Below are 14,221 nucleotides of genomic sequence, written 5' to 3'. Positions count from 1 at the left end.
ATAAAAATAGTAACTCTGACGTCATATATGAAACAAATCCCATCGAATAGCATGTTAGGCTATGCATTTTGCTGGTCCCCATGTGTCAGTCCCTTTTCTCTCTATTTCAAAGTTGTTCTTGCTTCTTTTAACTGTAGGGCAAGGTGAGAGCTGGCACGGGGGGTATTTTGGGCAGTGTGTGGGTGTATGAGGAAGGGGAGGGGTCTTTTTCCAGTTGCTGAGCACAATCTTGACCTCCAGCTATGCTCTGAAGTGCGGCTAATTTCACCCCTTGACACACAGCAGTCTGAATCTGCCCTGCTCAAAGCTCAGCTGAGCTTAGCGGTCATAAGAAGCTAACAAAGACAGCTGTGGCCAAAAGCTGCTTCACCAGCAGTGCCACACGTAGATAGAAATACTGTAAGAAGAGCTGGAATTGGAGATGCAACGGTGATCGTGAGAGCACAAAATAATGTTTAGTATGTTGAGTGATGATTGATAACTGTGCGTTCACACCGCCGTTGTCGAGAGCGCCAAAAATCGCTCTGGCCGCCCTGCTAACAACACTGTAGAAAGATTTGTGCATGCTCTGACATAGATCAATGCTTATCTTGTATTTAAAAGGGCCGCAAAGCAAACAAGCTTGTTGATCTTGTGCAGACTGACCACAAAAAATAGATAATGTTATAAGTTAACCTCATTAAATATTGTTGTGGACGAAGTATTAAGATCCTTTACCTAATAATGTATAAAGCACTAATACCACACTGTAAAAACACTCTGATAATACTCTGAAGTTAAAGTCCTGCAATGAAAATGTTACTTAATCAGGTATAAACATTACTTAATGTAAGTATAATCAGGAAAATGTATTTAAAGGTTTTTTTTTTTATTTATGTCCCTGTATGCAGACAGGGACACATCATAGATTATTGCAAACCCGCCAGAGCAATAATCAACCTCTCCTCCATTTAGCTTGGGAACTAATGTGGTCAGAACCAAAGTTTAGGCTGCGTTCTCTGGAATCCTCTCAAGTGGTGGATCTCTACGTTTCGATTGGTTGCCGCCGAACCGCGTCATAGCTCATTACCATAAAGTTGCCCTGATTTCAACTGTCCTCGAGCATGTCTATGCCCTCGACGCTCTCAACATCCAAGTCGCACCGTGCCTCTGCTCGATGCCGGCTCACATTGAAAATGAATGACTTCCGGCCACTTTGACTTAGGAGATTCTTGGGTTAAAAGTCTCAAAAACATACTTAACATTGGCCTAACAAGGTGATACTTCATGACATTGCTAATATTTTGGGAGCAGATTAGAGTATCAGCATCATATCACACTGTAAATGGTGGCAATGTGCAATTGTTACTAGAAAGAACTGTTTCTACCTGATCCTACCATAAAAGTTTTGTTGGTGTAACCTAATATATTTGGGTTTATTCAGTAATTTGAATAAAATTAATGTAGTTGTTGCAACACGAAGCTCATTTTTAAGTGAACATCATGTCCAAAAACCATATCATGTACCATGTTTGTTATTATGATGATGTTTAGCAAAATTTAGCAAAATGTCTTACTAAATTAAAGTGCTAAATCTCAGTCCCAAACTGAACAATTTAAGGATTACATTTAGTATCAGAAAAATATGTGTATAAAACAAAATATTTTGTATGTTTTAGAAGCAAGATCCTTATTGAAGTGATTTTGAGAGAGAAAAACACCATTACGGCTTAGAATGACAGTCACAAGATCGTGTGTACTAGTCGTCATGCTTGTTAGTTTCAGCTTGGCTACTGTGATATTGCATTTAGCCCGTGGCCTGTTGTAAAGCAGACTTCACACAGAATACTTCGTCTGCTGCGTTTCCGTGGCAACTGGGCAGAAATGTACATGGCTCGTCCCCTTATCGCCGGACGACACTCCTATTCCTGCCCCAGGACAAACCACATCCCCCCAAATTATCATATCCATATAGACACACACACACACACACACACACACACATTATGTTTAATAATAAATATATTCACATCGATGCTTTATTTTTATTCTTACTGATAGCACAGCAAGGGGGCATTAAATTGATGAAAAGTGACATTAAAGACATTTATAATGTTACAAAAAATCTTTATTTCAAATAAATGCTGTTCTTTCTATTTTCCAAAGAATCTTCAAAATGTATCCCAGTTTCAACAAAAAATATTTACACTTATTGTGTTGAATAAAAAATAAAGAAATGTTTCTTGAGCACCAAATCAGCGTATTAGAAGGATTTTTGAAGGATCTTCATGTGACACTGATGACTGAAGTAATGATGCTGTAAAAAAATCAGCTACATCATCAGAGGAATTACATTTTTAAAAATTAAAAAATAGAAAACTGTTATTTTTAAATTGCAATAATATTTCATAATATCACTGTTTTACTGTCTTTTTGATCATGTAAATTCAGCCTTGGTGTCCATAAGAGACAAAAACATTAAAAAATCTTACCGCTACTAAATTTTGAACAATAGTGTATGAGCAATGCATTGAACCTAAAAATGGCACATTTACTGCTTTGTACATTGAACACACAAAGTGCACATTCACAGCTCACCTTGTGTCTTTGTTCTTTTGCAGTGTTCATATCCCGTCTGGGAAGACTTCAGTGCCAAGGCCACCAAGCTGCACTCTCAACTCCGGTAAGTTCAGTCTCCAGCTCACATCCGCACCTTTCACGTGAGGAAGGTTTTATTGAATGCTGAGAAAAGACAATTGCCAACAATTTATTTTTCAGAACCACGGTTTTATCAGCAGTGGCATTTCTGGATGCCTTTCAGAAGGTGGCGGATATGGCAACCAACACTAGAGGTAGGCATGATCAGGGATGTGTGAGAGCGTGTGTGTGAGTGTGTGTGTGTGTGTGTGTGTGTGAGTGTGTGTGTGTGTGTGTGATTGTGGGTGTGCCCTTTCTGTCCAGCATGCAGGGATATGTATATCCCATTATGAGGGTAATGCATAGGATAAAACTCTACTGGAGAGAGATAGATAACTGTAGGGATGCACCGACACCAATTTTTCCAGAATGAGTCAGATACAATACTTTTATTTTTGGTACTTGCTGATACTGATACAGATACCTGTATTTTCAAAACATTTGTATTTTTTTTTTTAAATACTGGGTACAGAAACCTAGCACATGTAAAGCACATTTCACCTAGTAAAGCACTAGTTTCACTTTCAATTTAAATAAATATGTTGTTTATAGTGAATGCCATTATACATTTTGTTTGTTTTGTATTCACGATTTCATTTGAATCCAAATGATGTGTGTGCTAAGTGAGCGAAGAGCAATCAAGATCATGCAACACAAGTGCACACGCTCTCCCTTGCTCTATATATCTCTCTCTCCTTACTGTCAAGTAACTTTAGAAACTTGTGCATTGTTTTTAAAAGTTTTTTTGTTTTTTGACATTTCCACTCAGCGTGCTTTGCTTATCAGCTCGTGCACATCAGCTACAGACATGAATATTGAATTTTTAACATTATATTAATTACATAAATGTACTTCATAGACATCCTTAATCTCTGATAACTCCATTCTACTCTCTGTTGTTCTGTTGTTGGTGTTACTTTGTCTGGGCACAGCACTGTTGACACGTTGTGTGGTGTTGAAGCATTTTAATGAGTATGAGTATGAGTACAGGACAGGAGTGCGGTATCAGGCCTGATAATGAGTGTCCGAAACCAATGATTATAGAAGGTACAGAGCCAGACCCTCTAGATTTAATGCTCTCATCTTGCAAACAATGTTTGTAACAATGCCTTTGTGTTAATGTTCATATTCGTGTGCATGTAAGACAAAAGCCTAACTTAATTTTATGAATTGGTTAGATGTTATTAGCAAATAATTAAACATAACTACATTATTCATCTATGGTGAGTTTTGAACAGTATGTTCACATGGCACAAATAAGCGGATGCTATAAATCCTTGATAATAATGGATAAATGAGAGGGAACAAAGACGTGCCTCATAGCTGTAGAGAGGCTTGCTGGGTGTTTTTGGTTATTTATGGCATGGTGTTTTAGTAATGATCTGACAGAGTCAAGTTCTTCAAGGAAAATTGACTGACGAAAATAATGTTGTTTACAAATAAACCACCAGTCTGATTATGATTATATTACTGGATTGGACTTTTTTTCTCTTCATCTGGGGATTTTTATTTTTTATTTTTTCATCTCATTTTGGGGCCTGCATGTCTGAGGTAAAGAGAGTCTTTGAAGGAGTGTGATGATCTGCATGTTGTGCTTTTAATGAGCTGACGGAACTGGGAGCCTTCCTCTGTGCCTTGTAAAAGCAGTGAGGATCTCATCCAGCCCCAGTTGTGACTCAGAGGTGGCTGTTTCAGATGGTGGTTTGGGGGTACATAAAGCATAAGAACAATTAACGAAAGGAAAATTAAAAAGTCACAAGGCTATAAGAAAGTGAGACAGCATATTTTATTACAACAATTATCATTCACTCCACCTTGTAGCTGTAGACTGTGACCTAAATTTTATACATTTGTTTTATTTTATTTTTCATTTTAATTTATTTTAAAATTGATTTAATTTTATTCATGTGTGCACAGCCATGACATTTTTGATATTGCTTTGGAATCTGTTATTCATTATATTTCAGCTATTGTGACAACCAAGTTTCTCAATACAAATTAATACAATTATGTAAGTTCAAATTATTTTTCATTTTATTTTTTATTTTTTTTTATTATTGGTAGTAATGACAAATATTCAACTTAGAGTTGTGTCCTTAAAGAACAAAACATAGACTGTAGTTGCTTTGGACAGAAAAATGTTTTTTCTTTTTTTTTGTCTCATGCAGTATTCAAAATTGTTCATTGTTCTCAAATTCTTTTGCAATGTTCTCTTTTTGATATATTCTCAATTCTATTCTCAATCAGTCTATTATTTTCCAATGATAAGACATTATTAAAAAATGCATCTTGAATATAAATGTAATTTGTTGTTATCCCAATTACAAATTTTCGGCTAATTATGAGCATAATTCTCATTCTCTTATATACTTACATATCTGGCCAATTCACATGGTCTCTGTTGTCTCATTCCCCTGAGCAGTAATTTACAGTTTGTATAAATTATAGATGACCGTAAAGTTATGTAGCACAGAGCTGGTGTCTTGGATGTAGGTCAGATGCTGCATCACACTCATTTAACTCTCATTTTAACATTGTTTTAGTGATTTGATATTCAAGCTGTTCAGTCAAATTTAATTTTCTCTGTTGTGATATAAACATGCATCAGCCATAGCACACATCCAGCCTTTGGCTCAGGATAGACTGAGACTGTAGTTGAAAGGATGACAACAGCTTTCACAGGTTTACATTTTAGAATGATACAAACAACATCATTTTATATTTCATCATAGAAGGGGATTAGCACGATGTGGAGTAGATAACCTGGGGCTTGAGCTCGTAGCAGGTCAGGGCTCTTAAGCATACATTTTTTTGGAAACTCCCATTCTAGCAGGGATGTCATCAGACAATTGGGAATGTTGTGGGTAAAGGATCCCACTATGGTTCTAATTGCGGCCCTGAAAATCCTAATGTATCTCTGAAAAAGTGTATCTCATGGCCAAAACCTAGACTCAGTTGAAAAACATGCCTTTTTTTTTTGCAAAACTTGAAAAATGCATCTATATATTCTGTGTAATTTATATATAATTCACTTCAGTTTACAGGTGAAATTAACACCAGTGTCAGTAAAACACCTATAACTTTTATTCCTTTTCACACAATTATGATTACCATAGTGGATGATTTATAAACTTGCACATTTTGATGTTTGCATCACATAACCAGCTCCATATGTACTGCTTTTCTGATGTAAACTTGTTCAGCAGCTCACCTGGGACAAGTTTTGTACAAGGTTTTGCAATGTGGAGTCCTGTGGAACAGAAGTCATGATAAAAGAACTCAAAGACTTAAAATAGCTAAAACAGCATTGTTATTAAATTTTTTTTTTTATCTAGTGTGGTTTTGTTAAGACTGTTGGTTAGGGTCAGGTTTACTGCAGGGGGTATGTCATTTTCAAAAAGTGAAGGAGCATGAACTTTTTAGTGCCACTCACTGGACATTTAATTTGCACACTGCCGTGATACTTACAACTACCAATATATCAAAACATTGCTAGATTCACCTCCATCACTGGATATTTCACTTTGAAAGAGTTGTGAAACAAGCAAGAAGCAATGTAATATTTTTTAGAAATGTCACCACAGGCACATTTCTCTAATGAGCATGGGTTGCATATGTATTGCTGATAAGACTTATGTTTGGGAGACAAGTTTCACCCCCTCCCCATCACAGCACACAGACTACCACGAAGCAAAGAGGAGGGGACGGCAGTGAACCGCAGTGAAACGGAAGCAAACACACAAACACAACCACACACAAACACACTCCAGGCCTTTATCCTCTCCATGGGTGTCCGCCTCTATAGTGAGGGTGGAAACTGATGCTTCCTGCTAGTAACTGCCTATAATCTGTTTCTCATTTACTGTTCTTTACTGCTCTTCATCCTTAAGTTCACACACTTCCTCCTTTCCTGCCATGATTGGGTCTAGCTAGCTCTCTTCATCACTAGCATTATTTCGTGTGTTCTTATATTGGCAGAAGATTTACTTAAATAGACAGTTCACCCAGAAATGAAAATTCTGTCATCATTTAAGGCTGTAAAACACTACACAATTTATAAAATCTGAACAGATTTTAAAATACTGGGCATCAACACTTACCGACTTTGTAATAGTCACAGAGGAAAAACTGGCCATCATAAACTAAATGACTGAGTATCATACACTACCAGACTTTAAAGTTGTTCCAATCACAACAAACTCAAGCAAAAATGTGTGCCTTGTTGCTAAAAGATGTGAAAATATCAAACATGTTTGATATCCTCCAACTGGATGGAATCAAAATCTTTAGCTAAAAAAACGGAGTCTGTTACAATCATACACTATGCAATTTTCTATGAAATCTGTGAACTCAAATCTGCAGACTGACTCTGACTTTTGGCAACTATTGTCAGTTTCTCCAGACTGTTAATCAGGGGTAAATCAGGGCACAAATCTTGTAGTGTATTCCATGGGCGGTTTCATTATTAGGGCGATGTGCCACAAGTGAGAAAGTGAGGGATTTTTTTCTGTCACATTCAATCAATCAGCGTCAAGTCACATTATGTGGAGTACCGCCTCTTTTTGGGCAATTTCACTCTGGCTGAGCATCACACCTCGTGTTCTCATAGACTTGTTCTCAAATATTTTTTTTTTGAACTGCAGGGACTGCAATGTACAGAGCACCGAAAGGGACATGGTGGTGGAAAAAAAATATTTGTTTATAATCTTTTGCTTTCTTTCACAAAACTTTTGCGTCCCCCCAAGAAACTTTGCATTCGCTCGCAAAACTTTTACGTTCTCTCACAAAGATATTTGCATTCCTTCGCAAAACTTTTGCATGCTCTTGCAAAATCAAATGCGTCCCCTCGCAAAGATATTTGCGCTCTGTCTGAAAAACCAGTTGCGTTCAGACAAACACTTCCTGTTTACTTTACAGCTTGGAGTGGTTCATACAGCTCCATACGTTCACCATGAGCGGTTCATGGATTTTTTTATTTTTTACTTGGATGGCGAAGCAGTGCATCTGTGTGACTGATAAGCACATCTCGTGAATGGGCTAAAATCAGCCAATTGTCCAGATAGTTTAGAATGCACATACCATTCGCTCTGAGAGGGGAAAGCACCACATCTATGCACTTCGAGAACATGCACAGAGCTAAAGCCAGCCCGAATTGGACCACTGTGTACTGGTATGCTGTGCCCTTGAAAGTGAACCTCAGAAAGTGATGTTTTTATGTATATTTATGTGTAGCCCTAGGGACTTCAAAAGCATATGTGGCTGGGACGGATATGTTCCAGGATCTGCTTTATTATTGTCATCCTGAATGCACACTTGTGAAGTGCTCTGTTGATGGGTCTCAGGTGCAGGATCGGACAGAGTCCCCCATCTCTCTTGGGCACCTCAAAATAGCGCCTGTAAAACCCGCATTCCAGTTCACTCAGAGGGACTAGCTCTGTTGCTCTTTTCACGAGCAGGCTGTGGACCTCCTTTCTCAAAACAGGGGCATTTTGATGTTATATCTGTGATGGAACCACGCCGTTGAAACGGGGTGGTCTGCGTCTGAAGTGGAGGGAATAGCCGTGGTCTATTTTGCACAGCACCCTGTGTGGAATGCCTGGAATAGCTCTCCATGCGTCTAGGGACTGACACAGCACCCGAATCTCTTCCATCGCCATTGCTGGCAGCAATGTTCATAGACTGGCGCCCTGCCCCGGTGAGGCTAAACACGCTGGTGGGGAAACAGCTCCTGGAGGACAACACTGAGAGGCCATAACAGGCACAGACAATGGTTCTGTGCTGCTCTGAGGCAAGGAGAGTAATGCTGTATCAATATGATGAGGAGGAAATATGATATACGTATCAATACAATGCATCAACTCTTTTTGTGAGGAAGTTTGTGTTTTTATTGAAAGTGAAAGTGAAAGTGAAAGTGACGTGACATTCAGCCAAGTATGGTTTACCCATACTCAGAATTCGTGCTCTGCATTTAACCCATCCGAAGTGCACACACACAGAGCAGTGAACACACACACACACTGTGAACACACACCCGGAGCAGTGGGCAGCCATTTTTATGCTGCGGCGCCCGGGGAGCAGTTGGGGGTTCGATGCCTTGCTCAAGGGCACCTAAGTCATGGTATTGAAGGTGGAGAGAGAACTGTACATGCACTCCCCCCACCCACAATTTCTGCCGGCCGGAGACTCGAACTCACAACCCTTCGATTGGGAGTCCGACTCTCTAACCATTAGGCCACGACTTCCCCCACGACTTCCCCCACGACTTCCCCCCCATGGAATCAGTTATCATGAGTTTATGAGTCACCTGATGCCCCGGCACACATTCCATTCGCCTTCGAGATCACGCTTCTCTTCTGCACCCCGCTCCACTCAGAGAACAGCTAAGCAGCCTGCCGTGTCCTTCGCAGTTCCTTGATATTGAACATGAACATTGCATTGTCCACTGCAGGAACTAGGGGAACATTATGCAACATGAGGAGCTTGGGGGGCGGGCCTCCAACGAGCTTTCTCCTCCTCTTGGCAGGTCCGTCAGGATGAAATCTTGGCAGCTGAGGGTGGTCTGCTGTCATGGCGGGGGCTCCTCCTTTGTCCGTGACACCTCTTCCCGGGTCCCATCCACTGCTTGCAGCAAACATTCAGCTCATATCAAGGAACTGCGAAGGACACGGCAGGCTGCTTAGCTGTTCTCTGAGTGGAGCGGGGTCCAGAAGAGAAGCGTGATCTCGAAGGCGAATGGAATGTGTGCCGGGGCATCAGGTGACTCATTGCCTTTGTGTGCTTTTGCGCCTCAGAGAAGCACATGATAGCTCACTCCACAGCGTCACCAAAGAGGCTGGAGGGAGTGATCGGAGCATTGAGGAGCACCTAACAATCAGAGTCCTTCAGTTTAGCTAGGGTCAGACATAGGTGCCTGTGAAGGACTACCAAGAACTCCATGGATCTACCAAGGCCTTGAGCATAGCACAGGTCATTTGTGGCGTCTGCGTGCATGTCGCCTCTGTCCAGGGACTGCAGGAGCTTGAAAAGGCTCTTGTCAGTGAAAAGGACTGGCAAAAGGGGCAACGGCAGAGGATGACGGTGATGACTTGTCCTTTGTCGTTGCTGGGAGGGCCCACCAGCGGCTTGCTGTCAGCAGTGGACCTTGTCCCTGTGAGCCTTGATGCTCCTCCGAGTCCTCAAAAAGTGTGCCAGCAATGTCGCCTCAGCGTGGGCCAGGCCCAGGCAGGCAATACAGCGCTTGTGCTTGTCCAGCGGGTCTATGGCACCTGTGCAAATCCGGCAAAAGGTAGCCAACTGATGCACTGAAAAACTTGTTGTATCTTTTGGTGTGTCTTTGATGATGGCAGCATGAGGCTTCTGAGGCAATTGTCACTCTCACCGCATTATATACTACCTGCAGGCTTGTCAGTATTTGCATGCGATTTGCATAATAACAACAATTGGCCAGTTTATAGTACTGGCAGTATCCAGTATGGTTTCAGGATTTTCGGAGAAGGGGAGGAGTTCCCCACTGCGAATGCGTCGCAATGTAGAGTGAATGCTCAAAAGGGAATGCAATTTTTTTGCGAGAGAATGCAAAAGGTTTGCAAGGGAACGCAAATATCTTTGTGTGAAAATGCAAAAGTTTTGCGAACGATTTGAAGAGTATTTTTCCTCCCACCCCATATTTTTCCGACCACCATGTCCCTTTAGGGCCTTCATAGCAGGGAGGATGAGGGCTAGCACTAACATGCTTTCGTCATCATAAATAAACTTAACTTGTGCAGTGACTGTTGGGAACAAACATACCTCTATTAATTATCTTTAAGCTGAAGTCAGGACTAGTCTGTATCTACCAGTCTGTATCTAATAGCCAATATGCTTTTGGCACAAGCATATTTCAGTATGGTCACATGTATGGCAGGTGATTTCTAATGGACACTCGCTGAAGAAGTGTGTTTTTATACGAGTTTGCAATGGTCAGTGGTGTTTATGTAGACATTCAAACACAGACTCAAAAACTCACTCTGACAGAGGAACTGTTCACTGGTCATGCTGTGCTACCTTCAGATCACCACATTTGACAAATTCAGAATGTTTTTATTTACTTTTTGTTTTGCTCTGTTTAATAATTCCGAATGGGTCTGTGTATATTTTTATACAGTCAGGTTAAGGCGACTGGTATAGTGGTCTGTTGGCATCTCCGTGTGGTCCTGTTTGGTATTGCAGCTTGACTTGTTATAGAAAATGCTCTAAACAAATGTGACATTTATTATCAGTCATTTAATTTATCTTGAAAAAGTATTGTAGAAAATTAAGTTTTGTGAGAATCATCTCAAACTTAATCTTGAACTTGGTAAAACAATTTTTATTTAAAATGTTTCATGTTTTACTATTAAATTTTTTTTCCTTTTGTTATAATGGGATAAATCATACTGGGATGTATGCTAAAATTGTTGGACGTGGTGCTCTTCCTAGAAAATATTCCACTAGCCGCCACTGGTGTATTCCAGCCTTTACTCACAATAATGCTGTTCCAAACCTGACTTTCTGTGGAACTCAAAAGAAGATGTTATGAATAATGTCTCTCTTTTTGTGCCTACAAGTTAAGGTCTCTGGGGTCCAATGTTGTTTTGTTGTAATTGTACGGACAAAACTTTTTTTTGTTTTCCACAGGGGAAAAAAAGTCATACAGTTTGGATGACAAAAAGAGGGTAGAATTTTAATTTTTGGGTGAATTATCTGTTTGGTCTGAGCCAAAATCAAAACAAAAAGTGCTTTGGCTTTTCTTTGGCCTCTCACTCTCTCTTTCTCCTCTCCTTTTGAGTCTCTCACACAGAGTTACATTCAATTGTAATAATATTTCACAATATTATTGTTTTGACTGTATTTTTCCTCAAATAGGGTGAGGATACTGTAAGAGACTTCTTTCAAAAACATAAAAAAGTACCTGCCCCAAACTTTTTAACAAAAGTGTTGGTTCAAAAACAATGAATCTTATTAAAAATTGAATAATGAATGAAAATAGTCATATTTTTATTTAATATTTACATTCCCAATGTAAAAAAAGTCATAAGGTTTGATGACTAAATGATATTTCATTTTTGGGTGAATTATCTCTTCAAGGTTATGGTCTCAGACTGTCTTCTTTAAGGAAAATTGGGGCTTTAGCCAAGTTTTTGGCGTTTTCTCATGTGTATAATAAGTGGCAGGGTGAAAGAACACAGCGTCGGGAGGCCTAGATAATAATCTTGTTCTGTATGGATGGATTCAGTGGAGGGAGTCTGGCTGTGTGTGTGAAAACCCTAATTCATGAGCCAGAATCAAAACAAAAAGTGCTTTGGCTTGTCCTCTCAATCTTCCTCTCGGCCTCTCACTCTCTTTCTCCTCGCACTCAGTCTCTCACACAGAGACTCTCTTTCCCACTCTGTTCTTGGCTGTGGTGGGAATGAATGTTGATAGATCACAGTCTGTCCTGGAAACCTGGCACGGTGGCTCATAAAAAAGACGGTCTGCAGATGTGTGCGCAGCGCGGAAGGCTCGTCCAGCGCTTCATAGGGGTGTTTTACTGCCTTGCCTGCATGAACGGAATAGTAACAACCATAATGAACATCATAAATCTGATTCTTACACCAGGGAGCAAAATGGCTGCCCCTCATAATCAAAGAGAACATGAAAAAAAATGTCTGCCAGCTCAGCAACTGGCAAACTATTTGCAGGATCAGTTTGTGTGTCTGAGTGTGTGATGGGGGTTAGTATTTCCCCAGATGTTTGAAGTAGCCTGGTGTAGTCAGCAGGGTGTTACCACTCACACGGCCGTGTAAGCAAACACCAACCAAACAGTCTGAGAGGAACACTCTCATTTGCCTTAACATGTCTATTTCTGATAGAGCCTAGTGTATATTTACACAGCACACTCTATAATATCAACAAGAGATAATAAATTGTACTTGCAGTGATATACAAATTTGTAGGTAGTATATATAATACTTAATTAAATTTTCATCATAGGAACACAGCAGCCATTATTTAAGTGGCCTAAAACGTCAAAGTATGAAGTTGTTCTGTACACATGAACAGTGTTGGGAAATGTATTTCAAAAATAATTAAAGTGGTCATATGTTGCGATTAAAAATGTTCCTTTCACTTTGGAGTGTTACAAGCTCTTGGTGCATAAAGAAGATCTGTAAAGTTGCAAAGACTAAAGTCTCAAATCCAAAGAGATATTCTTTATAAAAGTTAAAACTTGTCCTCGCCCTCCTAAAACGGCTCGTTCTAACACGCCCCCACATGTCTGTGTCATGATGTGGAAAGATTTGCATAACACTGCCCAGATGTTCACGCAAAGAAAGAAGGCATAACTTTTAATCTTGATGTTGCCGCCGGCGCCATGTCGAGGAGTCGATGTGTTTTCGTTGTGAAAGCGAAACTACTTTGTTTGGCCTTCCAAAAGAGGACACAACTAGAAATCAGTGGTTCAACACTGTTCCAGAACAGTTCAACCCAAATATTCAGATGTGCAGCACATTTTACGGAGGACGAGGACTGTTTCCTGGAAGAGTAGCCTACAATACCAGTGGCTGTTTCTATAAAGTGGGGCAATTCCAACTTTGCAAGGACAGTCTGGCGCTTCTGACTCACAGTGTGTAAGTATATTTATATATTTAAAGAATATTTAAAGAATTTGACCAGTGTAGAGTAGTGCTTGTTGTTTGTCGTTTCTCCGATCACAAATGCAGACATGGTTTTATGTTTACATGGCGCGATACACAAGGCAACGCGTAAAAAGACAGTATAAGTCATTATGTCCCTAATGGATGCAACAAATGGCTCGTTTGTAATGGGTTTTCTTGTTTTAGTCTTGTTGCACCAGTGCTCTGAATGGGACACGCATCACAGTATGGCAAGGGGTGTAACATTTCTGTCACACGCTTGAGGCATTCAGCCAATCACAAAGCACTGGATAGCTGGCCAATCACAGCACACCTTACTTTTCAGACCGATGAGCTTTGTAAAAAACAATGTGTTTCAGAAAGGCGGGGCATAGAGGACAAACAATAATGTACAGTTTTTTGGAAAGTAATGTGTTTTTTGAACCTTAAACCACATAAACACATTTCATTACACCAAATACACAAAATGATATTCTTTTTAGAAACATCATATGGCCCCTTTAACCAACACAACTTATTTTGACATTGATAATAATAACAAATGTTTCTTGAGCAGCAAATCTGCGTATTAGAATGATTTCTGAAGGATCATATGACACTTAAGACTGGAGTAATGGCTGCAGAAAATTCAGCTTTGCTATCACAGGAAAAAATATACATTTTAACACACACACACACACACACACACACACACACACACACACACACACACACACACACACACACACACACACACACACACACAGTTATTTTAAATTGAAATAATATTTTACCGTATTACTGTTTCTACTGCATTTTTCCTCAAACAAATGCAGTCTTGGTGAGCATAATAGACTTATTTAAAAAAAAATAATAATAAAAAACTATACCGGCCCCAATACTTTGAATGGTAG

The 14,221-nt window shown here is 39.8% G+C and overlaps 1 protein-coding gene across 7 annotated transcripts in view; it reads left to right on the top strand.

Moving 5' to 3' along the window:
* Positions 1 to 14,221, top strand: part of mtss2 (MTSS I-BAR domain containing 2) — a 78,970-nt gene that overhangs the window by 22,756 nt on the left and 41,993 nt on the right. For all 7 annotated transcript variants that reach the window (XM_042760629.1, XM_042760628.1, XM_042760631.1 and 4 more), the window contains exons 2-3: positions 2,601 to 2,662; positions 2,758 to 2,831. In XM_042760629.1, coding sequence (XP_042616563.1) covers positions 2,601 to 2,662; positions 2,758 to 2,831 — 136 coding nt within the window. The remainder of the gene's footprint in view (positions 1 to 2,600; positions 2,663 to 2,757; positions 2,832 to 14,221) is intronic.

The sequence above is a fragment of the Cyprinus carpio genome, chromosome A7 (assembly GCF_018340385.1).
Source record: "Cyprinus carpio isolate SPL01 chromosome A7, ASM1834038v1, whole genome shotgun sequence".
In the NCBI taxonomy this organism is placed as follows: Eukaryota; Metazoa; Chordata; class Actinopteri; order Cypriniformes; family Cyprinidae; genus Cyprinus; species Cyprinus carpio.
This window is presented reverse-complemented; position numbering and strand designations above follow the sequence as displayed.